The sequence below is a fragment of the Candoia aspera genome, chromosome 3 (genome assembly GCF_035149785.1).
Source record: "Candoia aspera isolate rCanAsp1 chromosome 3, rCanAsp1.hap2, whole genome shotgun sequence".
NCBI classification, from domain to species: Eukaryota; Metazoa; Chordata; class Lepidosauria; order Squamata; family Boidae; genus Candoia; species Candoia aspera.
Window position 1 is genome coordinate 63015753 of NC_086155.1, and position 27747 is coordinate 63043499.

At 39.4% G+C, this 27747-nt stretch overlaps 1 protein-coding gene and 1 long non-coding RNA gene across 3 annotated transcripts; both read left to right on the plus strand.

Annotated features, from left to right (window-relative positions):
* Nucleotides 1–3299: 3299 nt before the first annotated feature.
* On the plus strand, nt 3300–10233 carry CDKN2C (cyclin dependent kinase inhibitor 2C). Of its 2 annotated transcripts, none has more exons than XM_063297917.1 (2): nt 3300–4036; nt 8638–10233. In XM_063297917.1, exons 1-2 carry the CDS (start codon nt 3974–3976, stop codon nt 9016–9018), a joined length of 444 nt encoding a protein of 147 aa, XP_063153987.1. In that variant the 5' UTR covers nt 3300–3973; the 3' UTR covers nt 9019–10233. The 2 variants fall into 2 exon arrangements, with proteins under 2 accessions (XP_063153987.1, XP_063153986.1); XM_063297916.1 differs by lacking the exon at nt 3300–4036 and adding an exon at nt 4052–4587.
* Nucleotides 10234–18862: 8629 nt separating this feature from the next.
* On the plus strand, nt 18863–25336 carry LOC134494875 (uncharacterized). Its single transcript, XR_010067715.1, has 3 exons — nt 18863–18947; nt 20903–20975; nt 24995–25336. It is a non-coding gene; the product is annotated as an uncharacterized LOC134494875 (long non-coding RNA).
* The last annotated feature ends 2411 nt before the right edge of the window (nt 25337–27747 follow it).

Sequence of the window (27747 nt, forward strand, 5' to 3'; positions counted from 1 at the left end):
AGTGACTTCTACTTAATAAACTATATTCTTCATCTTTTAACACATCTGTTTGAACATGATCTATCCGTAAACACAAGTTCGCAAATGACACAGGCAGCTGTTGATCACCATTCTTTGTCCCTGAAACACTACTTCCTGTGACCATGCAAGAATTTGCTATAATGAATTTATTCATTCCTGATAAAAGGTAAAGATCCCCGAGTCAAGCTTGTCTCCTGGTGACACCATGGACATAACCATGCCATTTCCTTGGCAACAGTGAAGAAGCAGATTGTCCCTGCTTTCTTCCTGGATATTTTTTCAACTTCGCTGTCTAGAATCCTTGGATTTGTTGCTGGTCTCTGATCCAAGTATTACTTAGTCCTGACCCTGCTTTACTTCTAAGCCTAGAGAAGGTCAGCAAGATGCTGCCACCTGCTGAGACTCTACCTTGATTAAGACTATGATATTTTGCCTCAGAGATGGAGTTTGTTGCAAGGATCAGCAGAGCTCCTCTCAAATTTGACGAAATACTAGATGCACACAACACATTACATATGCTAAAATGGGTTGGCTAATTTAAATCTGTGTACTGTGTGAATCTGGCCAGTTTGATCATTCATGGGTTAGTCTATTATGGGAGCCCAGGCAACTGAGTTAACTCAATATGCCATAATTCAGTTAACCATGGTTTATCACATTGTGAGAACAAAGACCATAAGTACTGAAAAGGGGCCCTTATAAGTCCTAAGTGCAATAGCTCCTGATCTCAGCTATGTCACTACATTACAGTAGATGATAAACTTAATGGAAATTCAAGAGAGCCTAAGGAAAGGTGGCACTGTAAGCTACTGCAAGGAACTCTATGTGCCATTTCAGTAGAGCTATCACTGTTTGGTCTGTCGGCCAATTCTGTTAGCTAAACTGAGAAGTAAATGTATTTTTTAAAACAATCTCTGCTTCAGCCGCTAATGTGCCCATGGGCATCAGCAGAGGGACAAATGACAACATACATGTAATTGCATAACCAGACATATGTCATGACTTACGTATATACTTGCATCAAAACTTGTGACATAATTCCAGTGTTTGCCTAATGATATCTTTATGCACATAATCATTTTGACATCACTGTGATATGTTATCTATGCCACTGAATAGGCCACTGTTTAATAAACCATAGTTAAAAGCCCTGGCATAGTACAATGTGTGAAATCAGCTGTGACAATTATATCTTGTCATTCACAAAACAAACACTGATGTTCACACAATACAGGTAGTCCACGCTTAACGACTACCCTATTTAGCAACCGTTCAAAGTTACAACAGCACTGAAAAAGTAATTTTACAACCGGTCCTTGCTCTTACAACAGTCACAGCCACAGTCCCAAGACCACCATTTGCACTCTTCACTGGCTTCATTGCCATCAAGCAGAGGCAATGAAGTCTGCAGTAAAATCGCAAGTTGTAACCATGTGATGTTTAATTTAATGACCGTGGCGGAAGTAAGGTTGTAAGTCTGTTGGGATCACATGTCTCACTTAATGACCGTCACTTACCGATGGAGTTGCCAGTCCCAATTGTGGTCATTAAATGACTACCTGTAATTCTGGCTTTGGAAGGACAATTGCATCTGTGGGGGGTGGTCTCAAAATCTGCAAAGTGGCAGGCATGATGTCATGATCCAAGCCCCACCCCTTTTGTACGTGCACAATGAAACAACAGGGAACAAGTTTTGTGTGATATAATTCTTGGTATTTCATAATTCTATCCCCCTCAATAAATAAATATAGAGAAGGCTATTAATATATACTGATTGATTTTGCATGAACCATATTTGGCTGGGTTCATGAAACATACTAAGTCATATCCAAATACATTCTGACTTAATCCACCCATGTCATTCATCTACAAAAACAAAAAATGGGCAAGTAAAATAGTTTTATAACAAACTGCAAATGTTGGCTTAGCCATGGTTTGTTGGATAAACCATTATTGGCTGGTTTTATACATTAAGCCATAATTCTGGTTGACAAACTAATGGCTATGTTCATGTGGTCCATTAAACCCAATCAAACAAAGAATGCTGCATCTTAGAATGATGAATCCAATTACACAATAATTTGTTATATTAAGTTCTTGGTATATTCTTATGATATAAACTAGATATGGTTTTACTGAGACAACACATCTTGAGTGGAAAACCTGTTCAGAGCTTACTCATGGATTCTAGTGTTCACTTGTTTGTTGCACATCAACTCTTCAAAATTTTGAGAATATAAAACTAGATCCTGTGTACAATGCTATTTATGCTCCTGATTTTTGGCTTGGCAATATTTTGAAATGCCACAACAAACTTTCTTCCCATTTTCTCCAAGGTGCAGTAGAAATAAGTGCATTGGGCTGGGGGGAAGAGAAGGTTTTTCATTTGCTACAGTTGCAGCAAGCTGACATTGACCCTTCAGCATGACCTTGTCTGGGCTGTCTCCTTAGTAACGGAGACCCAGAGAGAGAAAACCTGCAGAAAAACCTGCAGGCAAGCCTCCTTTGGCTACTTAACCGTTCTATCCATCCGCTATATTATGTTGTGCTCGAGGGCAAACAGACCCATGGTCGAGGTAGGCAGAGGAGCAGAGAAAGTCTGGTAGAAACTCCGATGAACGAGCTATTCTACTCCGGGGAAAGAGATCATCGCTGTACGAAAGGGCACGGTCTCTACACGTAGCCTTAACTTTTGGCCCGCCTCCTTTACTCTTCTGCAGTTCCCGCAGACCTGGCGTCAACAAAGATAACTACATTTCACACGCGCGCACCCACCCATCAGAAAGTAGTAAAACGTGCCGTGCGTCTTGGCTCGTTTCGTATCAAGGGAGAACGAGGAGCCCTGTGACATCATAATTGTATAAGGCGCCCAGGAGGTGGCAGTGGAAGGTTTAGCGGGGGAGGGGGCATAAATAGCCACGGGCTATATTGGAAAGAGGCTAATATTAAAGAACGGGGGGATGTCCTTAAAAGAGCAAATATAGACTCGCGTTGCCCCAGCTTATCTCCTCAGGCCCGGCGGGGTAACGGTGTGGGGAAAAGGGACGGCAAGGCCTACTGGCCCCGAACGGCAGCTCCGCGGCCTGAGCTGACTCTGAGCCCAGCAGAAGAGGCGAGGAGGAGGCGGCGCACTCGCTTGGACTCACCCTCCCGCCCAGGCCTTCCTGCTTTTGCCGGGAACTCTGTGGCGCCTCCTTAAATCTCTGCCGTTAAAATGTGGGCGGGTGTTTCAAGTCAAAGAGCGCTCAAATGTTTTTCCTTTTCAAAAAAAGCTGAGGAGGAGGTTAGAAGTTGGGGAGGGGAGAGAGACTCTGGACTGGAGGAGGAGGAGGAACCGGCTTTCTCGGCGGCAGCCCGCAAAAAATTCAACGGGCTTGACCCAGCGACGGCGGCTCCAGACCCCCGCAGAGCCGCAATCAACGCTCTCCGCAGAACGGAGGACGGCCCCGGCAGCGTCGTTGAAGAGTTGCTTTGGCGCCTTTTAGCCAGGCTGGGATTGCGCCGAAGGGCTCCTGTCAGAGGGGCGCAGCCGCCGCTGCCCCTCTCGCTACCGAAGAGGGCTGCCACAGGAGGCGGCGGGGACACGGTAAAAGCTGAAGCCGCCGCAGCCGCACCGAAGCGACCCGCGCGCCGAAGGATGCGGCGACCTCTTGGGTGCGATAATGTGCACAGGCTGCCCGGCGCTCTCTCGGGCTCAGCCCAACCCCGACCTTGCGCCTGCTGGGTCTGCCGCCCGCCCGCCGCCCCGGGGTGGGAGCGGCGAGTCCCACCGCAGCCCGCGGAGGAGTTTGGCAGCTGATCTCTTGCTGGCGCTGGTTAATCCCCTGGCTACCGCGACTCGATTAACCCCCTCGCTCCTACTGCGAGCCGTCCAGGGGGCTGCTGCTTGGGGCGAAGAACGAACTCAAACCTCAACGGGTCAAGAACGAAGCCCCAGCCTTCAAAATCATGAATGGAACTCGCGGCTTCAAAAGAAGCCTACCCTGGGTCTCGGGTGTCTCCGCTGGACAGAACGGTGGGTTGTGTCTTCCTCCTCTTCGCCACCTCTCCGCTTCCACCTTGTTCTTTGCTTTCTCCGTTTTCCCTTCCTTGCTCGGCTCGCGTTTTTCCGGGAGACTGATATGCTTGCTGAAGGGCTTGTATCAATTTATTCGCCCCGGCCAAGGTCCGGGGGGGGCGGGTGTTGTGCGCGTTAGAGGTGCAGAGATCTGCTTTTCAAGCGGAGCTGCAGCAGTATGTATGACGTGTGAACCAAGGGGCGGGCTCTTGGCAAGGAGCTTTTTTACGAGTATTTACTACAAGAAGGTCTACTCCAGAAGATTAACATCCCCGCTCCTGTCAGTTTCCGATGGCCATGCCCGGCTAAAAACAATAATAAGATAATAAAATACAAGCCCAGGTCTTCTGCTCGTTGGCGATCGTCATTCGCCCTAAGGAATGGCCGAACCTTTGGCGAATGAGTTGGCGTCCGCAGCTGCCAGAGGGGACCTAGCGCAAGTTACTAATTTGTTGGAAAATAATATAAACGTCAATGCACAAAATGGATTTGGGAGAACTGCGCTGCAGGTTGGTATCTGGGCGGACAGAGGCAATCGTTCACCACTAGGTGAACTGGTTTGACGGGGGAGAGGACCGTTTTAAAAAGGGGAGGAAAAAAATCAGCATTTTTTAAAAAGCGAGTTGGTTGCCATATTTTATAAGTTTCACGGCTCCAACTCCTTAAAGTGACGTACTTTAAGTAAAACCTGGTGAATAATGTTTGTCTAATCTCGGTATCAACCTTGTCTGCAAGACACCTCGTCTTTTTTTGAACAAACATTTTCTGAGACAGGGAAGCAAGTGGCGGAGGCAGAGGGGGAGGGAAAGGAACAATCCGGGCTAGGTCGTGTTTCAGAGCAGGTCGGTAAACACCTCATTTTTGAAATCCGGATTATATCTGTTTAGGTATCTGAACAGGGGGTGTTGTCTGGCTACTAAAAGGTGGCGGTTGGGGCTTCATTCTTTTCTCACCCTCTGGCGAGCATGTCCCCCCCAAAACTATCGCCACTAAATAACTGTGATGTACGGTAAAGCGGTGTGGCGATCTGGATCAAGAAAATCCAGTGCTTTGTTATTCCCCATCCTTCGGGTGCTTTTTGATAAATCGGTGGATCGCTTCACTGCGAGAATTTCCTTTCTGTAGGTATAACGTCGCATACACCCATTTCCAGTGTTTAGATTTACAGGCGGCTGCTGGAGCTTTTCCAGCTACTAAAACCCCGAACCCGCTGAAAGATGTTTTCCTTCGAGAACATTGGATAACGGTGCTGAAAGCGTTGGGGAGGGGGAGGTAAGGGTGCCCAGCCAGCAAGAGAAGTAAAAGGTAGGTGAAAATCTGGGAGGATTTTCCGGTGCGAGACCGTGGATCTGGTCGGAAGTACTGCGGACTACTGAGCAGGCTCCTTAAAGAAAAGCGATGTGTTGTTTAAACTACAGACAGCATCCACTTTCTGAAATTTGGGAGAGGGGTCCCTGTTGGTGAGGGCTGAAAACTCCGGCAACACAATCCCCTCTTTAAAATGGAAAGAAACCCTCTTGTAATATGACCTTTCATGGTATTCTTTTCCAATTCAGCTCAGTAATCCTAAATTATTTTCCAATTTGCAAGGGGCATAAATGCCTTGAACTCTTTTAGGTTCTTCTGCACCGTAACAGGTAGGACATGTTCAGAACCAATGATTGAATTAGGGCTGTTGAATAAGAACTGCACTTCATTTTCCACCTCCTTATTGAGCTGCCAATTCTTTTTCTTATTGTATAATCAGAACTAATGATTCCACCAGCCCCCCATCGCATGATTTACAGAGATACATCTCTGCTTACTCAGCCAAGGGCATGTCTTTTCCACCACCTACTTTCATTGCAGCTTCATCGTAAATCATCATTTGAGGCAAGCTACACACACACACACACACACACACTGAATAAAAGGTAAACACAACAGAAGAGGCTGACTGCTTATTTTCAGTATGTGTAATCCAGAAAGATCTAGTGGGTGGATGATAGGACTTGAGTTGATAGTCAATATTGCTTACCCTTTATTATACCAAAGAAAGTGAAAATACACATTGGCTTCTATGGTCTCACTCATTTAAATTACTTCTGTCTCTTCTCTGAACTTTTTTTTCCTCTCTTTTTTCCCCCTCCCCCCTTCTCCATTTTCAGATCAGGTGTTTATGAGCAGGCCTCCTTTTTTCAGTTTGGCTAAGAAAGGCTAGGCTTAGGCCTTTTCTTGCCTATCTCTGCCCTTCCCTTGTTAAAGCAATTCCACATCAGAAAAAAAAAACGTTTAGAAACATCTAAAACTCTCTAAAATAGGACTTTCTCATAGTTGGTATAGTATACTGTCTACCTGTTATATTCCACAGTAGGAACCTGATCCTGAGTTTTGTATTTATCCCAAATTATGAGTCTGACAGGAGATACGTGATGAGATCTAAAAGCTTAAGGAGTATATGTTCATTTTATTATAATGACTATGATATTATTTCCCAAAAAGCTAACTGTACTCCTACTATTTGCATTCCAGATTGGTAAACAAGAGGGCAGGTGATTGTATTATAAAGGAAGAGGTTATCTCCTAGTAAACTATCATCTTTATAGCTGCTGATCTACATTGAGTCTTATATTCTGTCACACATAATTCCTTAATATCCCTCTTGTTTTTATGACTCTTTCCAGTTTTGTTTACTGTAACTGTTCCCCTTTTGTATACTGAAAACAGAAGACAGCATTCCTCACAGGAAAAAAAAAAACGTATAAGGCATATAGCTATATTCTTTTATAAATGGGTAGGTAAAACAGGACTGAAGAAAAAATATTGCAAGTAAAGGAACACATCATCTTTCAAAACTGACTGTTCCCTATACCAAAAGCTCAACTAAGGTATAAACTTCAGTGTGTGATGTTGCTAAAGGTTTTGCTGTGGCCTTACAGACACAAGGATTAAAAGATTCAGGAAGCAAAAAGTCCAAGGGTCTCTAAGCTGGGCAATCCTAACTACGAAAATATAAGAAAATTTTATAAAGTTACTATATCAAGTCATTTTTTTCTTTAACCAGAAAGAGTAGAGATGACATTGATTCTTAAACTATGCTTTTAAGTGATAACAACAGAATGTTTACATAGAAAAGAAAAAGGATGTTTAGGGAAGCCAACAGCTTTTTAAAGCTTTCCATTCAAACTGAACATGAGAAGAAATAGACCTAGAAATATTGATTTGCATTCACATAACAATCCCAAATGAAACTAAAACTGCAAATGGATATTTATATTTCCTTGGAAGTAAGACCCCCTGAATTTACTAAAAAATTTTTTAAAAAATAAATGCATTTGATTGGTTAGTTCACAGATATGGGTCACAGGAAACATACCCATTCCTACTGATTAAAATGTGATCCCTGAGTAATCAAAGTATTAGTCTAAAATGTGATCATAATAGGATTACATTTCAGTTCCTTCCCAGAGCGGAAGCAACCGAGCTTTGTTTTTAATGGTGGCTTCTTCTCATTTCCCTTTTACCTCATTCATTCTGGTGGTTTTCCATGTTTGCTTGCACCCCCTTCTCTAAGAAAGATTTTAGATGCATCAAGGGTTGCAAAACACATTATATTCTAAATCTTCTGTCTGCCCTTTTGTTTAGGGTATATTTTATTTTGTTCTCAACTGCAAAGAGGGAAAGGCTTAAATAAGGGGAGAAGTGGAGCTGATTACATCAACTGTTTCTCAAATGTATATTTGTTAATAAGGTACAACACAGACCTTTTATTTTTCCACATCTTATTTGGACACATCATTAATTACAAATAGTCATTTAGGTCATCTGTCTTTAATACAGTTGGGATATGGGTCCCTTGAATTTTAGACCTATTTTCCATCAAAGTAGGACAAGACTATCAGTATTATAATGTACCTTTTATCTTAGCCAAGAACTCCATCCTTTTACTCCTGTCCCAGGATTTTTTATCTTTATCATACCACAACAGGAAATACATTTTCCCATCATTATACTTGTTTATTTATTTTAGTAATATTTATTTCTGCATGGTGTTGGTGGGTTTCAGAGCAATACCATTTGGACAATTAGAGGATCTCCATTGCACTCTTTCTCTTAGTTGCTGTCCCTTTTGCCACTTTTAAAAGTAGGAGTGCAAGAGGGGTTTTCCTGGCACCATGGGCTATTAACACTGAGGGCCAAGCAGGGCGCCAAAAATGCCAAATACACAGCAGAAGGCAGCTGCCGGTGCCATCCCAAAATACCCCTGCTTAGAAAGCCTTCCAGTAAAATGCTCTAGCCTTATATTCCTCTGCCCTGGGATACCGAAGAAGTAGGCATCCCATTTTCCCAGGGCTCTAGGCTCCCGCGCGAAGTTTCACATTGGCTTCCCACAGCCAAATCAGATGGGCGGCCATACAAATTTGATTAATAAATAAATCAAGCGAAGGCTCTGCAGGTAAGGCCCGACCAGTGTGTGGGGATACTACGCGTGTGCATGGGTGAACCCAGTCCAGGGGGAGGGGGCACGTTTCCCCTCTGGCCACCGCCTCGCTTTTCTCTTCCTCGCCCTCTGCCTTCAGGTGATGAAGCTGGGGAACCCGGAGATCGCCAGGCAGTTGCTACTGCGAGGCGCCGACCCGGATCTGAAAGACCGCACCGGCTTCGCTGTCCTGCACGACGCGGCCCGCGCCGGCTTCCTCGACACGCTGCAGACTTTGCTGGAGTTCCAAGCGGACGTGAACGTAGAGGACAACGAGGGCAACCTTCCGCTGCACTTGGCCGCCCAAGAGGGCCACCTGCCCGTCGTGGCCTTCCTCCTGGAGCGCACGGCCAGTCGGGTGGAGCATCGCAACAAGAAGGGAGCCACCGCCTACGATCTGGCGAAGCTCTACAAGAGACAGGACGTCGCCAAACTGCTGGAGAACAGCAGGCGGAGGGAGGGTGCCCTCAGCGGGGACTGAAGCCCACCCCTTGTCCCGGACTCCAAAACGCCTGCTTGTTCACCTGTCTCCTCTCTTTCTCTCTACACCTTAATCAAAATATACAAATAGATGGGGTTGGTCTTTTTCAAATGCAGACATAGGGGTGATATTTTTCCCTGGGGTGGGGGGGAATCAGGAAGCAAGCAAGAACCTGGGTGGGCGCTCGCTTTTCTTTTATTAATGCTTTTTCTTTTTTAAATGTGGTTTGCTCTTGCTGCTCACCCCACCCTTCATTTAAGGGAGGGTGGGGGGGGGAAAACTGTTGAAGATCTGTTTTTGTGCTTTCTGATAACTTTCTTTTTAAAGATCTGTAAAGGCTTACTGTGATTTCCTATCCCTGAACACCATCTAGCCTAACAAAGGTTAACATAATATGAAACAGTGCATGAAGGAGTGTATATATGAAAGACCTTTTGTGTTGGAAAGGGAGGTGGGAGAAAAAGAGAGACTTTTGGACGTGTGACTTGCAAATTTTTGATGAAGTTGATATTTCATTGTTACTTTTCTTCTATTTTTATTGTCATGCCTTGCCTCCTAAACATCTTTTTTTCTCAAGGAAGTTCTGCTGAAATCTGGCTTTCTTCTAGCTAAACATGTTTAGGACCCAAGGTTCAGTTGATTCATCACATTTGAGCAGAGAGGCAGAGAAGAAATCTCGATTTAGAGTACTTTGAATAGTGAAGATTCAATAAAAGATATAACAAAAAGTATAAGAATGAATTTATTGAGTCCAAAGTCACACAAGTGTGGGGATATGGTATTTTGGCTATTTGCACAAATACAACAGTTAAAATAGGTTAATTTATAAGATTAGATCATGTTTAGTGACTTGATAAGATTTTGGGAATGCTTTAGATTTTCTCAGATTAAGTTGCCAGACTAGTACCATTTACTTAAATTTGTTCCAGTGAAATTAATCCAGAATAAGCATTTATTTTTGTGGTTAAACTTGGGATTTTTGATCAAAGCCTATTTTACAGAGTCCACAAATTTCTAGGTAACAGTGTAGTATAGAACTTCAGAAACAAAAATGTGAATTAAATTTAGGCACGGTTGTTGAGTAGAAAAGTTGGCTATTGAAACAGATGTATTTTGCATGGGAATAAACTACAAAACCTATAACTTTATCAATTATTTAGAATAATCTCTCTCTCATCCTACTAGTTTTCAGATTAAAAACTTAAGTTTGTTGCAGTGGAGAGAATTTATTACTATTCGCCTCCACAAAGAATTCTTTGCATCAAGTGTGTCACAAGATGGGATGTGTGCCCCAGCTGTACTGTGGCTGTGAAGATAAGACACCTGGGAAAGTGTGATGTTTTATTTGACTCAGGTCTTAGATTATTACTTTCAAGAGGGGTGGCAAGTCCAGCTAGATTGGTCAGTTTCGGGACCTGAAAATTTGGCTCAAAAATAGAAATCTTCTTTTTTAAAAGAAAGGATTCATAAATCAGGCAGCTTCGTCCCCGGCGTTTCTCCTGCATTGTACAAGCTTCTCCTTTCCTGAACTGAGGTTTCAGAAGGGTCAGTTAAAAAACAGTGAGTTCCACTGCTAACAAGAACAGCTAACGTTTATTCAAGCGAGAATTTAACCCAATCATATCCTTTTAAATGATCTCTTCTAATGAATTAAAAGCTTCAACTTTAAAAAGCAAACAAGCAACTAAAGGAATTTGCTGTCTGTAAAACAAAACAAAACCTCACATTCTCTTTTGGGTGAACCTGCCCCTCCCATCCCCATGAGAGGTTTATTAAAAAAAAACACTTAATATTCAAAAAGCTAGTAAATAGGCAAGCTTCTAGCAGGTGATGGAGTTTGTAATGGGCTCAGAAAGATAGTCAAATTGTTAACACAAAAGAAACATCCTGAACTCTGTGGTTCCAGAAATGACTTGCATGGTTTCCCGAGTGTCAGGCCAAAGAAGGCAGGAATGCTTTCTCTTTTTCAAAAGCTAAAAAAGGGAGGGTTTCAGTAGTTAATGTGGCTAATATGAACTCTTGGTATTGTCAACCTAACAGCAAATAGCAGTAATTCGATTTCCCTTAAATATAATGCAGAGGGTGGGGAACTAATCACTGGAGGTTTTCTCAATAAGCCATATATTTATCCTTACCGGTGCTCTTTAACTGTCTTTCACTTGGCACCCACATAGCGAAAGATCGACGTAGATCTTAGAGATGGACAGTTACACCATTATTTCAGTCGGATTTGTTAATAGGTAAGCAGCATGAAGACTGGCGTCCAATCTGGAAGTGTCTGTTTCACTAGCGCTTGACGTCCGCCCGGAGTCCGAGTCAAAGAGGTATAATTTTACCTCAGAGCACTGACATTTGGATTCCCTACACCCAGTCCCATCTTTGAAGGTGGGCAGGTCAAGACTGAATATGAATGGAAATTCCAAAGCCGCCTTTTGAGCGCTTATGCATTAGGCGGCAAGGGCGTGAAAACTCGGGCTCAATAAACCCAAGTCGCATTTGTAGGTAACCGAGAAGATCTGTCAAATTTACTTCCATGGAGCACGTGTGCCGACCTAGAGCCCGTTTGCCTGAAAGAGGCCTCCCCTTCTCTCCCTGGGACGGGTGGGACTACCTGCCTACTGCTCAGGGAACAGAAAAGGGGACGGGACTCAGTAATACCCGGCTTCAAGGAAGCTGCGCTCGGCCAGTCTCCAGTCTTGTCGCCCTCCGTCTGGAACGAAGTGCCATTGACTTTCACAGAGCTTTCTTTGGCCACCGGAAACTTGGCCTTGGGAACTTGGACCTTAGGGCCATTAATTTCAGTGAGACTTGCTACTCCCAAGTAAAAATCGGGAGAGTTGAAGCAGCTTAATTGTCAGAAGTGCCACTGAAGATCACACACATGGAAGGAGGTAGAGGTCAAATTGGAAGAAACTAACGGGAAGGGAGGAAGAGAAGTAGGGATGGTAGGTGGGTCCCTAGCGTCCTAGATCTTTCACGCCCATATTCCGGATAGGTTTAGCAATGGCGAGCACGCTGCTCGAGTACGAAGTTAGAGGGACGATTTGAAAGCGATCCAAGGCACCCATTCTTGCCCCTAGCTCGTGTTTGCTAGATCCTGACCGTTCCCTCCGGGGAGCGTAATTTGGCTGCCGCAGCAATCCCAGCCGGATGCCCTGCGCCGCAGGTGAGCCGCTGCCAGGGCACACCAGCACAAGCACTACCACCCGCGGAGCCGAAATCTGCATTTGGCGGTCTGTCCTGGTAATCCCTGTGAATCCTGAGCTGGCTACCTCTATCTCGCCAGACGCACAAAACCGAGGTCAGGAAGGGAGCCACCCTTCCCTCCCAAGGGCCAGGAGCAAGTAGCGTGGCCCAGAGGCGAGGTGCTCAAAATGTCGGAGGTGTTCCTGGCCTCTGCGCCGCGTCCTTTCCTTAGCTCGGTGCTTCTCGCCTCTCCTGCTGGGAATCGGCCGAGGTTCCCTTCCGCCGCTGCGCCCGGCCCGAGGCCGGGGCCAAGCGGGGCCCGCGCCCAAGAGCCAAGCGGCGGGTGGGAGAGGAGGGGCAGCTTCAGAACCGTTACTTTGCTCCCCCCGCGCCTTCCTTCCCGTCCCCGTCCCCGTCCGCGTCCCTCCCCCTTTACGGTTTCTTTTCCCTTTCTCTTCCTGTCCAAACATTTTTAAATTTCCGCGCCTTCCCTAACAGTCTGATTGTACTGATTTGGCTTCTTCCTCCGCGGGCTTCGCCGGCCTTTGTCTTTGCCCTTCTGGTCAGCCGGGGGGTCCGCGTGCACTTCTCTCGCCCCGCGCGAGCCGCAGCCCCTTCCCCGGAACAGGCAAGGCAAGGCAGCAGCAGGAGTAGGAGCGACCTCTGATGCGCCCCGCATCCCCTCCTTCTGCCCTCGCCCACCTTGCCTCGAGGAGGTCTCTCGTAGCCGGTGCAACCTGCCGCGCTGGATGGGCGAGATCTGCGGGTTCTCTCCAACGCCGAAGTCCCAGCCCGAGCGGCCAGAAACGCCGAGGCAAAAACGCCATCTCTCCGCGGTTTTCCTTCGGCGGGGAAGATGCCGAGGGAAAAGGCGGTGTGCGTTTGCGCGTGTCTGGGAAGCTGCAGCTGGAACTGCTCCTTTTCCTTCTGGGATCGCCAAAGGCAACTGTCCCAGGGCGGCCTTCGCCTAAGAGGTGCTAGCCCACGGGGAAAAAAGGCGAGCGGCAAGGGAGGTACTGTTATTTTATTTTACAGCTATGTTACAGTTAATTCTTAACTTACTGTTTCTGTTGCCCATGTGCTAGTATTTCACATGGAATTCAGAAAGTAGAAAAGCACATATATGAATCACCTGGTCTCAGTATCAGCTCCGGGTGAATGATAGGGAGGACAAAGAGATTTCTCGTGTTCTGCTTTAGAGGAAATTCACCACTTTGTCCTGTTATTTTCCCAATTATATTAGCCAAATGGGACTTAACGATTTCCAGAAACCCCCTTATTTACAAAGCACTTACCAAAGAGATGTCAGCACTTTGCGGCTTTTGAAATGTCTTAGATGGAAAGAAACTTGTTAATGTGTGTTACAGTTATCACTGTTTAATGCCATCCTAAAGTTACAAGCCTGTATCAGTCTAAAAACTGAAAGCATCACCTTACAGTAGAACTTTCTTTTTCTGTTTCTATACCCTTAAATTGTTGGGGACTATGACTCTGTTTCCAAATCCTAGAAAAAATTAATGTGCTGAATAACGCTTCCACAAAGATCAGCCGTTTTATCTTACTTAAGCATTCCTATCCTTTTCAGACAATAGTGAATTTAATTATTGGAAGATCATTAGCACTCAGGAAAATATTCACACCATAAAGAATATTAACTACTATTACGAAGGAAAAACTACATTTTTCAGCCAACCTTTGTTCCTTTTAATAAGACATTTTGAAAATAAAGTTAGCCTGGAAGCTTAATTAGTTACCTCAATGCTCTTGGTTACATGTAGGTTTTAAGCAAGGAAATAGTAGTAAACATTTGGGTTCACTTTTTTCTACTTCTAAAGTATTAACTTTAATCAATAGAGTTGGGCTTTTCTAGTATTGGAAAGATGTTTCTCATACATTAATATGAATAATAAAACAAGCATGATTCATGTGGCAAATGTTAATGTGTATTTTTACTTACGATTTCAAGTTTAACTCTTCATGAACATAAAGATTTCTGCAAATTGATTTGTGCAGATGAGAAGAGAGTCAGTATTTGAGAGCTGGGCTACTTAACTGATATTTGAACAATTCTGTAGAGAAAGATGATATTTTTAAGACAGTAAACTTTGCATCCTTGTACAGAAGTAAATTTTAGACCGTCATACAATGCAATATATTATTCCAGTTGTTTTACCCCCATTTTCCCAAATCAGAACACAATAGCCATCATCATGTTCAAGTAACAGCCATTTTACTGGAGGTTTGAGTAGGAAGTACCATTTCAGGCCTTCTCTGTTTCTTATTCTAAATGACATTTAGATTCAGATTATGTTTATGCCAAGGAATTATATTCAATATATGCTAATATAAAGTTGGTGCAGCATATGTTTGCATAACTTTACCATATTATAATGGATATGGTTATATTGCAGTATATATATCACAGTATTTCTATTTTGGGATGCTGCTGAACAAGGAACACAAGATGTTTTAAAAGTTTCCAGTGGTTAAAGAGAAACAAAACTCTTGTGCTATTAATTAAACTCCCTGTAGTATTTCCTACATTCTAAAAGGAGGAAAAATAACATTTGCTGATAAAAGTCTACTTTAATCTAGGACAATTTAGTAGAGTTTACACTTGATGAGGTTGACAGTTCTATTTAGTCATTATCCATCTCCCTGAAATAGCAAAATGAAATAGCAAAATGGGATACAATGCATATTAAATATTCAGCTTTCTATTAACCTTAAGTACAGTGCACAATATTTTGAATCCTTGTTAGATTATCTAAACATAGATTAAGCTAAACAGTATTTAAGGATGAGGTTTTTATGTACTTTCTGATTCAGGCTTCCATTCCAAGAATTACAGAATGGGTGGGGTCCATTAGGACCATCAAACCCAATCTAGTACTCCATCACGATTCTAAATGAAAGCATCATTAGAAGATGGGTGTCCAGCTTTTGCTTGAACACATCCAGGAAACACGAGCTACCGCCCAACCCTCTACCCAGATAATGAGGGTTCCACCCTCATTATTAAGAACTTTATCTAACATTCAATTGGAATCTGCCTTCGTACAATTTAAATCCATTCTTCCTATTCTTGTGCTCTAGGATGATAAAGAACAGGTCTTGCTTTCTTTGTGACATCTTTTCAGGAACTTGAAGAATATTATCATACTCTCCCCACCCATCTAAACATTTCCAGTTTCTTCAAACTCTCTTCATAGGACTTAATTATCAATCCCTTGCCCTTCTCTGAATCTTTTCCAGGGTGTCTAAATTTTAAGTGTGGTGCCCAGAACTGGACACAATAATTTAGGTAAGGTCTGAGCAATGGTGCATGAAAAAGTATGAACCTTTATTGATATAGTTTCATACTGTATTTACCTTCAAAAGAAATTATTTTCAGTCAGTGACCAGCATTTACCATTTTTGTGCCACATCGCATTGCTTACTCATGTTCAGTTTGTAATCAATTGCTATTTTTGTTTGAAAGTAAAGTTTGTTTAGCTTTTAATGCAATTTCCACTTAAAATAAGTGGGTGTAATTCTGCTACTTGTGTATAGAACTAAAATCCTGGAAAACTAAATTATTAAGAAAATAGATACTAATCAGACAATTACCTCTAATAATCAAATTTGTATCCCTTAGAAGCAAAAAGCAACATATTTTAATTGTAGAAAGTTCATGGAACTTTACTGTTTTGTTTTTTCCAGTTTGAATAAACGTTTATATAATCCAGTGAAATCAGTAAGGCTCTATGCTATTTTGTTACACTACCAAAGGAATACCCTTTCCACTTCACAAACTAGAAGTTTATAGCATGAATTTTTCTGAGCTAGAGCTATTTTGATGGATGGATGGATGAGTGTGTGTGTGTGTGTGTGTGTGTGTGTATAATCATATATGCAAATATTACTATTATCCCATAAATGGGCATAGGCTGTTACTTTTTCCAATGTGTATTATTTATTTATTTATCATATTTTTATCACTGCCCATTTCCCCCACACGGGATATAAATATAAAAATTTATATATTTAATAAATATATTATTTATAATGTAGTCCAATATACACAGAGAAGTGGCAAATAAACTTACATTGGTGCATGGTATTTCAAAATAGTTGTTTGGTTTTCATAGGGAGATTCACAGATATATATATATATATATAAATATATATATATGTATCTATGTATGTATATACATACATACACACACTCACACATCTACATATATACATATACTGTGTGTGTATATATATATATATACTGTGTGTGTGTGTATATTCACACACCCACACACACTGTGTGTGTATGTGTGTGTGTGTATCTCCATTCATCCATCCCAGTGAAATTTTAAAAAGCATGTCTCATCATAATCCCAAAGACAGTCTTGAGAAAGAAAGCATATTGTCTACTTTATTAGTTGGTACTTCTTCCCATGCAGTTAATGGATCCATGGACATATAGACATTTTAATATAACACAGTGCATTTTGACACCCTGTGGAGCAAATTCTAGAACTGGTCATGCATGTCTATCCATTTCCTGCTATATATGCACAATCACACTGGGTGGCCAGTTTCACAAAAATGCTAAAGCACACTATAGATTATTTACCTTTGACTAAACTTGTGTGAACCTATCCATTATGACTTAGCATTAACCACAAACTAAGACACTATGGCTTGTTTAATAAGTCATAGTTTAAACCTAGCTTAGCATTATGTGTCAACACAAGTGTTTGCTTATTCTGCTGCATGTGCCTTTTTGCAGAGAAATACATCCCAATTCATTGGTCTCTTATATAGCTCAGTAGTTTTACTGTCTTTAAAGCTTCCTATCAAGTTGAAGCTATATTGCTTCAGGAAAAGGTATTACTATATTAGTTAAACAGAAAGACAATAGGTTTTAAACAAAAATGTTCTATGCTTGGTTTTGCTATATTTTATTGATTTTATGAAGTTAGTTAATACCATCATCTGAAATTCTTCTGCTGATGCTTCAGTTTTCTGAGATATAGTAAATGGTAGGGAGGAGAAAATTCTTTATTTTTAGATAGATACTGTATATGGTTGGGCCTACATTAACCTTACCCAGTTTGGTATCCTTAAGATATATTGAAACTCTGGATCCAAAATGAACATATTTTTATGATTTCCATTTTTAAGCCTTTATGAACAACTCTGTGCAATTACATTGTTTAATTACTATGTGGTTTCCGTTTGTCTTGTCTTGTAGTATTTTTACTGAAGCATCCTTAGAAGAATGGTGTATTGAACTGACATGGGATACCAATTAAATTTAAAAAGGAGAAAAGGATTTTTATAATCTAGGTATTATGAATGATTAAATTAGGCACAAATTTACTAATTAATATTATAGAAGAGCTATAGGAAGAACCCTTAAATCCATATATTCATATTCTTTTCAATTACATATGTACAGTCTGAAGAATATTCATGCATTAATGGGTCAGTTGTTTTGAAGAATGCTATAGCCTTATTAAATAAGGGGCAGAAACTACTTTAACTTAAAATCCTAAGCAGTTATATTTCATAATAATACAGCAACTTTATTTGAGCTGCAAAAGTTCCATTGAACTGTCTATAGGAGAAAAGAGGTAGAGCTTTCTGTATCTTTTTGCTGCCATCTAGTGGCCATCCAGATTTTTTCAGCCCAGATAGGGTAGCTCTTAGTAAAAAAGCAGGTTTTTTTTAAAAAAAATCTTCCTTTGCCTATTAACACATTAAAGAAAACAAACAAATAGGGGATGGGAGGGGAAAGAAAAGGATTTTCATAAACAAACGATCAAACTCTAGGCCTATAGTTGAGGTGGGCTCCTTTGTCTCAGCAATATCAAAATTTGCTGTTTTTAAATCTGTAAGTAAAGCTGATTTTTAAGGTGCAATACCACAGCTCTAAATGTTTCTTTCCTGAAAGAAACTGACTGTAGTACAGCTCAGCGAAAGAAACTGACTCTAGCACAGGCCAGTGTTCAAAAAAGTATAAGCTAAATTATGTGTATATATTTTAATTCCCCTACCCCTACATCTGGAATGTTCAATTTACTATTCAATCTTATGTTTTCTTAACTGGATATAAGTTTCACTGAAGTCAGTGGAGCTTCCTTCTGTATAGAATTGTATACAGGCTTGTCCTGTTAAGGGAATTGATTACTGCAGTAATATAAACATATGCATACACAAATATATCTAGTTGTTCCTGGACCATATAAACCACTTAAAGAACAAAAGTAGCACATTCTAAGCCCTTTACAGAAGCCTGTCTTCACTAGTTAAATGAGTTGACTATTGTTTCTCATTTTATAACACTATGAAATGATTTAATTGAACTTTAGATAAGATAACTTCAGCCACAGCTTATTTGAAAAAGAAAAGAAAAAAAAAAACACTTAACAGTGCCAGGATGCCTTTGAATGATTTTCTCAGCATTTAAGATTCATAAATGAACAAAATGGTTGAATAAGGCAAAAAAAAGAAAAAGTAATGGAATTCTATCTGATATTAACGATCTTGGAAAGCTATCTGTTTTATTTATACATCAGCATCTAACTAATCTCATTTTTTTAGAGTGGGATGCTTTGCTCATGATACCCAAGTCTCACTCAAAATGCAGAGTAAGTTTTTTTTTTTTACTGTACCAGTAAAAAAAAAACTGGCAGCCCAATCTTATGCCTGCGTATTCAGACGTAAACCCCATTTCAGTTCAGTTTGGCTGGATTTGTTACTAGGTAAGTGTCTACAGGACTATACTTAAGGCTTTTATGAATAATTGCAGAACCAGTATTTCCTATTTTGATGTTTGTTCTTTAAGGAGGCAGTCTGCAATAACGTTTTTAACATAATGTTTGTATGAAAGACAAACAAAACTTGGTGCTGACCATTCCTGTATTTTGCATGTACCGGGCCTCCTTTAAAATTATCAATCTCATAAAGTGGAATTGTTTTCCCCCTGCTTTCAAACTGTTGCATGTCACGTTTGTGCATTATTTGACGAACTTTCATGCTCTGAGGATTAGACTCTGCCTCCATTTAACAGCAGAGCATTCCCCAGGCCAGCAAGAGTTCTGAAAAGTCTTGTGCTTCCAGTAAACAGTTTTAGGGAGAGGCTTAGCATGTGCTGCTGCTCAGCCATGAAGAGGCTAAAGATCTAGTCCCCCCTGCTCCAGATCCTACCCTCCCCATTCAAATCCCACCTTCTTTCATGAAGGCAAGTGCTGACAGTGGCACTCATCCTCCAGTCCTTGCCCTCCCTGGCAACATGCCTAGAAGCCTGGATCTTTGCAACAGAGTGCACCATAGGGGGAGGGTGAAAGCTCCCAGCAACTCTTATTCTGAATACCAGTTTTCCCTACATACGAATAGTCACAAATAACAGCTTAAAGTGGAAAGCTAGAAATATCCTGATAATATTAGAGATACACTGTTGACTAATCCAGTAGGACAGAAAGCTCTTAATTCATGCAGTACCTGCTACTAAAAGCAGTGACGATGATGTCATTCTTAGAATGTGACAAAGGGCTAATAGTATATATGTTGTAAAAACAATGAGTCAACAGTTTCTGTGCCCCTGAGGTCAAGCTTTCTACAGACTGAAAGTAGCCTGTTCTTTTAACACCCAGGATCTGCAGTTATTGGCTACTGCATTATATAAAAATGTACAATGTCAAGATAACAGAGTAACACAACTTTTTTGTTCAGAGTAAAACTTTCTCAAAATGTTTATTGTCATAAAAAAAGACTCCTGCTGAAATTTTAGAAAGCAAATTCTTAGTATGTGCTCAAACTTCAGCTGTGTAAAACTGTCCTTCCAAAACACTGAAACATGCAGCGTTGCAAAATGGAGTCTTACTTATGCCAAGCATCCAATTTCAAGGCAAGTCTGGTTGCTTAATGCTGTAAATGTTTTTAAAGACTTCATCTCTATATAGATACCAAGAATAGCCAATAGTTTTCTATTGCTTTGAAGCAAGAATTTCCTTATTTTTCAAATTATGATGATATAGATATAAAAAGTTAAATAGAGAACCTTTAATACTTTAAGTTGTATCTCAAGCCAGAGTTTTTTATTTCCTAAACACACTTGTTGGGAATACAACCTATTGTTCAAATGTTGTCTGCCACAAGTTTAAAGACTGGTTAAATCTTTCAAGGCAGTAGTGCTCTATTGTTATATAATTTTAACAGGAAAAAGAACAAAATCCTGACTAGCCTCTATCAGAAAAAGAAAGGGGTGGTAAATCAAATTTGGACTGCTGATACTTATTTTGATCCATTAAGGAGATTGATACAAACCAGATCTGGCATCCTGATGGCTCATCTGCTTCATTCATATGGGGGCTTAGTCCTATTGGTTTAGGGTTTTTTTTTAATTGGAATTAAAAGAAATTCTCTCTTAGAAAGAGAGTTCCACCTGGTAGTAATACTGTAATCTGTTTCTTATTTATAATCGCTCTAAGCCCTTTTTACAGGAAATATTTAATAAATAATAAACCAAGCTAGCTGACCCTATTAATTAAAATTGTACTAATGAATAAAATCTGGAACTACATAGTTTATAAACAAGTAATGACTATCTTCATGTCAATTATCTTATAAATATTTAAAATAAATATTGCTATGGATTTCCTAAATTGCTTTGTTGTTTAATTAGGAATTAAAAAGAAACATTTTGCTTTAATTACAGCAGTGAAAAAACACAGTTTCCAGTTTAACGTCAAGACAGGTACAGCACTAATGGTTCCAGCTCCAATGGCCAGGTAAGCAAATTTCCCAGCTCTGTTTCTCAGCTGAGACTAAGGTTTTTACTGGCTCAGATAGGCCAGAATATCTACTTCACTGTGTGTGCAAGAGAATGCATAGTAATTTCATCTTAGTGAAGATTATTAAAATATCAGTTGTACCTCATAATAAACAGCCCTTACTTCTCATACTAGTGGGCCATGGGCTGGCCATAGAAATAACAGGAAAAAAAATCCAACTGTTCAATCTGTGACTTAAAAAGCTACAGATGTTGCATTTTTTAAAAAAAAAATAAAGTTTTTGTTTTACTGCTCCCCATAGTTTCAGATCTGAACTTAAGACATGTAGGCAATATTGTTTACTTTTCTTTCTTTTTAAGATACAATGCAATCAAGAGATGACACCCAGTTCTAATGTATACATTTGCACAATTAAACAAGAACAACAGTGTATGCTGCTGACTCAACTGGTGGTATAGTGTTGCTGCCTGAGGTACTGCTGTCATCAGACTGCTCTTATCATGAACCCTGTGCTGCCAATCATTTATTTACATTTCAGGAAAGTTCACTGTAAACATTAAAAATATATTCCTCAGGCCCATTGACAAGTAGGCTTTACAAAGCTCTTTGCAATGGAATTTGAAAGAATACTCTAATATATATTGTTTTCTGTAGTATCTGTTTCTGTGACTTGATGTCTAGGAAATTATTATATACTATTTCATTTCTTTTCTACTTTTGTATGTCCAATTTGAATGTATTTTTAAAGAGAACATCCTTTAAGGCCCATCATAACATTTACAATCTTCTTATAATCTATATTTGTCTGTTCTTGGTACTGTATAATTAATACTGTGAATGAATCAATTCTACGTTTATATTGATGTGACCTGTAAAATTAAATAAAAATAAGTAAATGCGAACATACAATTTAGTTATTTACTCACAGACATATTTTTATAAGTAATAAATTAAAATAACACAACCTAGTTCCTGCAGAAAAATCAAGAAACTATACAATAAATCATTGGACCAACATTTATAAATAAATACCCATAATCCTGCAAAGATTTATGTATAGTCACTTTCTCTCAAACATTTGTCATATGACCTTTATTGCATTCTTTTTAAAATCTCTGCTAAATTGAATGGAATTTGTCCATGCTCAAACTTCACCGTGAAGGTCTATCCTGGATTACTTTTAAAATAAATGTATAATTGAATGAAGTTAATATTCTAATCAGTTGACAGATTCCTTTTTATGTTTTTAGGGAAAAAGAATACATAAAAGATTTCTAAAATATAAAAATTACATAAAGAATGTAAATTTTTTTTTTAAAAATCTATTCTTACAACTCACCTTGATGATTATGTGCAATCAAGTTCGTGTCAACTCTTAGCAACTGCACAGATTTTCTTCAGGACAATCTGTCCCCAACCTGGCCCTTCAGGTTTTCGGATCTGAATACCTCCTCAGCTCCACCTATGCTGCCTTGTTGTGGCAGGAGGGTTTCCTTGGTGGTTTTTGGATTTTTCTGGAGGGGTGAGCAAAGAATGTCAAGACTGACCGCCAAGACTACATAATCCCAGCAGGGTCACCCAATGCATGAAGGTCATCCCAGCTGCCCAGCTAAAGCAAGCAGGCACCTATACTGAGCAGCAGAGACAGAAAATGCTGGGGCAGATAATGACTTTAGTGAAAATGGCAAAGGCATAATTTCATACTGTGTGGGAGCAGGTAATGGTAAACCACTCCTGCATTTTGTCAGAAAAACCACAAGGATAGACAGCTCATATTAGATTGGAACAAATATAAACATATAATAGTTTAGCACTTTAAGGACTAGCATTAGATCATAGGTTGATAAAACTTCCCCAAATAATAATAATTAACAAGAATTTCTAACTAATCTGAAACTGTCTATTTTTTATTTTATGACTAGAAAAAAACCTTGTGCTTTAAAATCTTATATTGAATGAAACTCAAACTTCAGATGTGGCAGAAGTTAATGTTAACATCAGACTTATTTTTTAGATACGAAGTTATTTTTTTACATAGATGCATGCCAATCCTCTAGTGAAGGGACTCATTCTTATGCCAGTTTTTTCTGAGTGTAATATTCATAGTAAATATAATATTTACCTTCCATTGATATTCCTATTGTTACATATCAATTGTCCTCTTTAAATTATGCATTCATTTAATCATGCAGTCTTTGACTTGATCAGTTTCTGAATTGTATTTCAGTAACACCTTATATAAAAACCTTTAACAGATGTTCTGAGTTTTATATTATAAGCATTGCAAATTCAATCAATTCTTTAAGAATGCCATCTTGTTTTGGTAGTTCCTTCTGAATAGGTTACTTCTTATCAGACAGAACAGTAAAATATATGGCAGTAGCTAACAATGTCAGCCACAAACTTGAAAACATTTAAAAACAACTGATTTTTCCTTCTGTAAAATATTTTGCACAATATAAATGCTCTATATAATGACTAACTTAGCCCACCCTCATAAAATGCAGTGTTGTAATCTATATAGATTTTAAGTGGTTTACAGCAATAAATATGAAACACAAAGTAAGATCAAAGCTTTTTACATACAGTCATCTTTATTTATAGCTGTTATCTAATCTGATAATTGGATGCAATTTGATTTATAAAACATAGTCAAACTGAGCATGGGTAAGCTTGTTATGCAAATATAACCTTAGGCATTCTTCTCCAACCTGATGTGATTGGAGCAACTAAAGTCCAAAGCATCTGAAAGTGTCTTGGTGAGGAAAGCTGCCTAAAGGACCATCCCATATGTGGTACAGAGCTGTTTCAGGTGCTGTCTTTTAGAATGATACACAATTTTATTTATTCTGCTCGACATTGGTCTTTGTTAAGTTCCTGCTGCTGTTTTTAATTTTAACAGGTGGATTTTACTAGCCTTATGATTGGATTGATTTGTTTATGATTTTACTGACAGTCATTGTTGTTTGTCTATCATGTTGATTCTTAATTCTGACAGAAAGGCAACCTAGAAGCTTACTCTTAACTTAGTTTAACACGAGGGAAGTGTAGGATTTTTTCCTCTGATAAAATTATATGTAATCAAGGAATATATTTATTTTCCAACAACTCAATATATTTTATGTTACATACATAAAGTACATAATCAATGACTGTTAATCTTTACCACATTGTTTCCATGTGTGTGTGTTTAAATACTCTGGAAGTTTACTGTATATATGCTCCTTCTCATTATTTGTAGCATTAAAAATAGCTTTACTTAAACTGAAATACCAATGTATTTGTTTATTAAACAACTAATATTGTACAAGTGAACTACCAGGATTTTACCTGGTTGGACAGATGGTATGATCTCAAAAACATACTGTAATTGTATTGGATAAAGAAACATACTCTTGAAAATGCAGTGAGAAAACAGTAAAAAGCAAAGACTTTAGAGCTACACTGTAGGTCATTCATATTTCCCCAAGGCAAGCAATATTTGGTTTATAAAATACTATCTGCCATACATGGAAAGAGAATACTGTACCATCTTTTTCTGTTCAAAAATAAGAATGAACGGGTTTGGGAAGCACACTGCTCTATTGGAGACTGAAGCACAATCTGCTTTTGATCAATTATCACAGTAATGACTCCACATAGGACTCAAACCGCCCAGAGGTTTTATTGTAAACCGCCCAGAGTCCCCCTTTTGGGAGAGAGAAGTGGTAATAGAAATTTGAAAAATAAATAAATAAAACAATGTTGGGATTTACTTTCTCTTTTGATACAGATCCTTAGTTTGGATAATTCATTCCTGAAAGCTTCTATACTGAAGCAGAGACATGCCCATACCTCAGCCTTAGAAGCAGGGAGTCAAGTGCAGTGTAGCAGATATAGCTAGTATTGATTGGGCAGGTATCAAAGGAATTGCAGAAACCCTCTTAGAAGAAGAATGGTGGCATTTTTCTTATTTTCAGGGCAGGATTAGAATTCTACATGTTTTACATTGTGTTTCTGTGCTTTCTTCTTTTCAGCTTTCCTTTGCAAAAGTTAGAGATTACCTCCCAGAGTTAATGGAGCTAGTTCCCAGACATATTCAACCCTATGGGCACTACAGGAAGAAATTGAGCAGTTGGTACCAAAGAGCAGCTGACAGTTGGGCCATGATAGGCAGAGGATGAGAAAAGACAGAAACTATCTCGGGAAGTGAAGAAGCTTTTGAAGCTGATACGGCAGCCTGATGCGCTGTTTCCCACAATAAGGCCCTAAGTTTCTTGCTTGTTTCATAAGCTCAACAATGTTGATGACTAACTTGTAGGGAAGTATTAATGACATATCCCTTGTACACAGCAAACAGAGGGAGTGCCAATATATAGAAGTCAGAATATTTATTTAATTGTTTATTAAAATGATTACAATTATATTTGTAAATGTATATTACATTTATTAATGAAATCAGTAAGATTAATGCTGTACCTCACAACTTTATGGTGTTTGGGTGGTCAAAAATGGACAGACTTGGCAGAAAGGTAGTATTTTATTTTCTTATTTTCTTTTTCCAGAAAAATCCAAAAACTAAGGAAAATATCAATAACAATACAACATTAAAAAAACCACTAATAACAAAGACTATATCTGCCTATACACACACTCACATACACACAAACTTGAGAAATACAAATATTTTAAACACCCATACTTTTTGTCCAAAACAACATGTGTACAGATGAAGGTAATTTAATTAGGAAAAAATTATAGCTAACAAATGGTGACCAAATTTTACTAAATTTACCATGAAGAAGAAAGTTTTAAAGAGTCCTTTGTTGCTCTCTTAATTTTTCAACCAAAGCAATTTCCCATATTTTAAAATAACACTGAGACAATGAAAGATGTACTTTTGTTTTACAATGTTTTACAATAATAAAGTCAGTGGTGAACAATAAATACTGAATCAATTTATTGTGCTGGATCAATTGATAAGTATTAGGAAATGTAGTCAGTAAACAAACATTGGTCACTAATCAAAATTAACAAAGTCTGTTTCTATCTGCATCTATCATCATAAAAAATATTACATAATTTTTTCATTCTTCAAAAACGTTTGACAAAAAGCATTATCAAATTTGGCATTGCCATCAAAGATCGTATCAATTTGATTATATCCTTGCTAACAGAATCTAGAAAGTTCCGATCTATATACCCAAATATCCACCAATAAAAGTTTGGTCGGGTGCAATATTTTCTGTGGTCAATTATTGATTACTTACTTACATAGAACTAAGAGCATCTTTGTTCTGTAAAGAATTCCAGTGAGGGTCAGCAAATTCAGCACTAAAATAATTTGTGCAAAGTTTTGTAATACTTTGAAGAGACTGTTGACTTAAAATACAATTTTATATAACTTTGATAAGATTTCCTCATTTAAAGTAGTATATTTATACCATTTTTAAATATTATTGACAGTCCAAATTGTCCCAATTTGTATATTTTATGAAGGAATGATTACGCTTAATTAAAATTAGGTTGGTACTTGTGTCCATTCCTTGAAAATACATAAGATTGCACTCTGCATTTAAATTCTAATTCTACAAAATTTGCTATCTTCCCATTCTTTCAGTTGAACCAGTTTGTCCTCATGGTCAAGGAATGGAAGAAGAGGAGATGGTTGAGGGCCAAAAGTTGTTTCCATCTTCTCCAGACTGCAATGCTGGAGAAGAACCACAACCAGAGAGAACTGAGCCACAGAGAACTGAGGGAATAGTTGTGAACTATTACTATTAAGGAGAAAGCACCTCCCCAAAAATTTAGGTTCTCAACATAGGTTCTATATGCAAGTGCAAATTAAATAAATAACAAAAATAACAGCAACACAGAATGCAAACAGAAGAACAGAGCATTTAAATATTAAGAGTTGACTAGAGTGAGGAATCTGACTGGGAGATTTGAAAGGTATTTGGAGTATTGAGTTTTGGATGCTTTTGATTATTTTAGCTACTTGGGTCGGTCAAGAAAAAGGAGCAGGTTTGCTCGAGAAACGTGGACTTTAGGCAAAGTTACAGGAGCATAAGGTTTACAACATTGTTAAAGCCAGAAAAGGAGTCCAACAAAGCATAAGGTTTATTGATAGAAAAAGAGATCAGTGCAGAAATAGAAAGTTAGAAAAATGCAAAATGTTAGTGTATACCTTCATTTCAAGGGAACTGGGATTAAAGTGTGGAAGGCTACAATTTGGGCAACTAGGGAAGCCTTCCTTAGAGACAGAAGAAAGGGTTCAGAAGTTTATCTTTTCTAAATATCTCAACTGACCAGTCAAGAGAGTAGCTGGAGAACTGAGGTACCCTGGATTTAGGCCAGAAAATAATAAAAGGTTTAAAAGGGAATGGCCACAGTACTGCAAAACTCAAGAATCCTTTTCCTGCCTTTCCTTGGCTGGAAACAAAACACTATAATGTACTTTTATACTGCAGCCTTTGAGAAGCTGTCCTTTACTTTTATCTAGCAGCCCTGCTTACTGCTCTAGGCAAGAGACCCAGAAATTTGGCTTTTTGGAGCGGAAAGCAGCTATAGCTGTACCTGGGAAAAGGAGGGAAATTACTCTCTGTCTACAATATATGAATCTCTCTGGGAACACCGAGACTTCTACAGAAGTAGTGGATCATGGTTCTCTGACTAGGATTACAGGGTCTCCAGGTTTCTCTGCAAAGTTGGAAAAATGGGGAGCAGAACTTTGGGACTTCAGGCTCTTTTGCTTGGCTGGGAAGAAGGAGTTGCCCAGAGTAGATGGATG

Coding starts and splice junctions, on each gene's coding strand:
- CDKN2C (XM_063297916.1), top strand. CDS start 4,459: ATGGCCGAACCTTTGGCGAATGAGTTGGCGTCCGCAGCTGCCAGAGGG. Junction 4,588..8,637: donor TTGGGAGAACTGCGCTGCAG/GTTGGTATCTGG, acceptor CTCTGCCTTCAG/GTGATGAAGCTGGGGAACCC.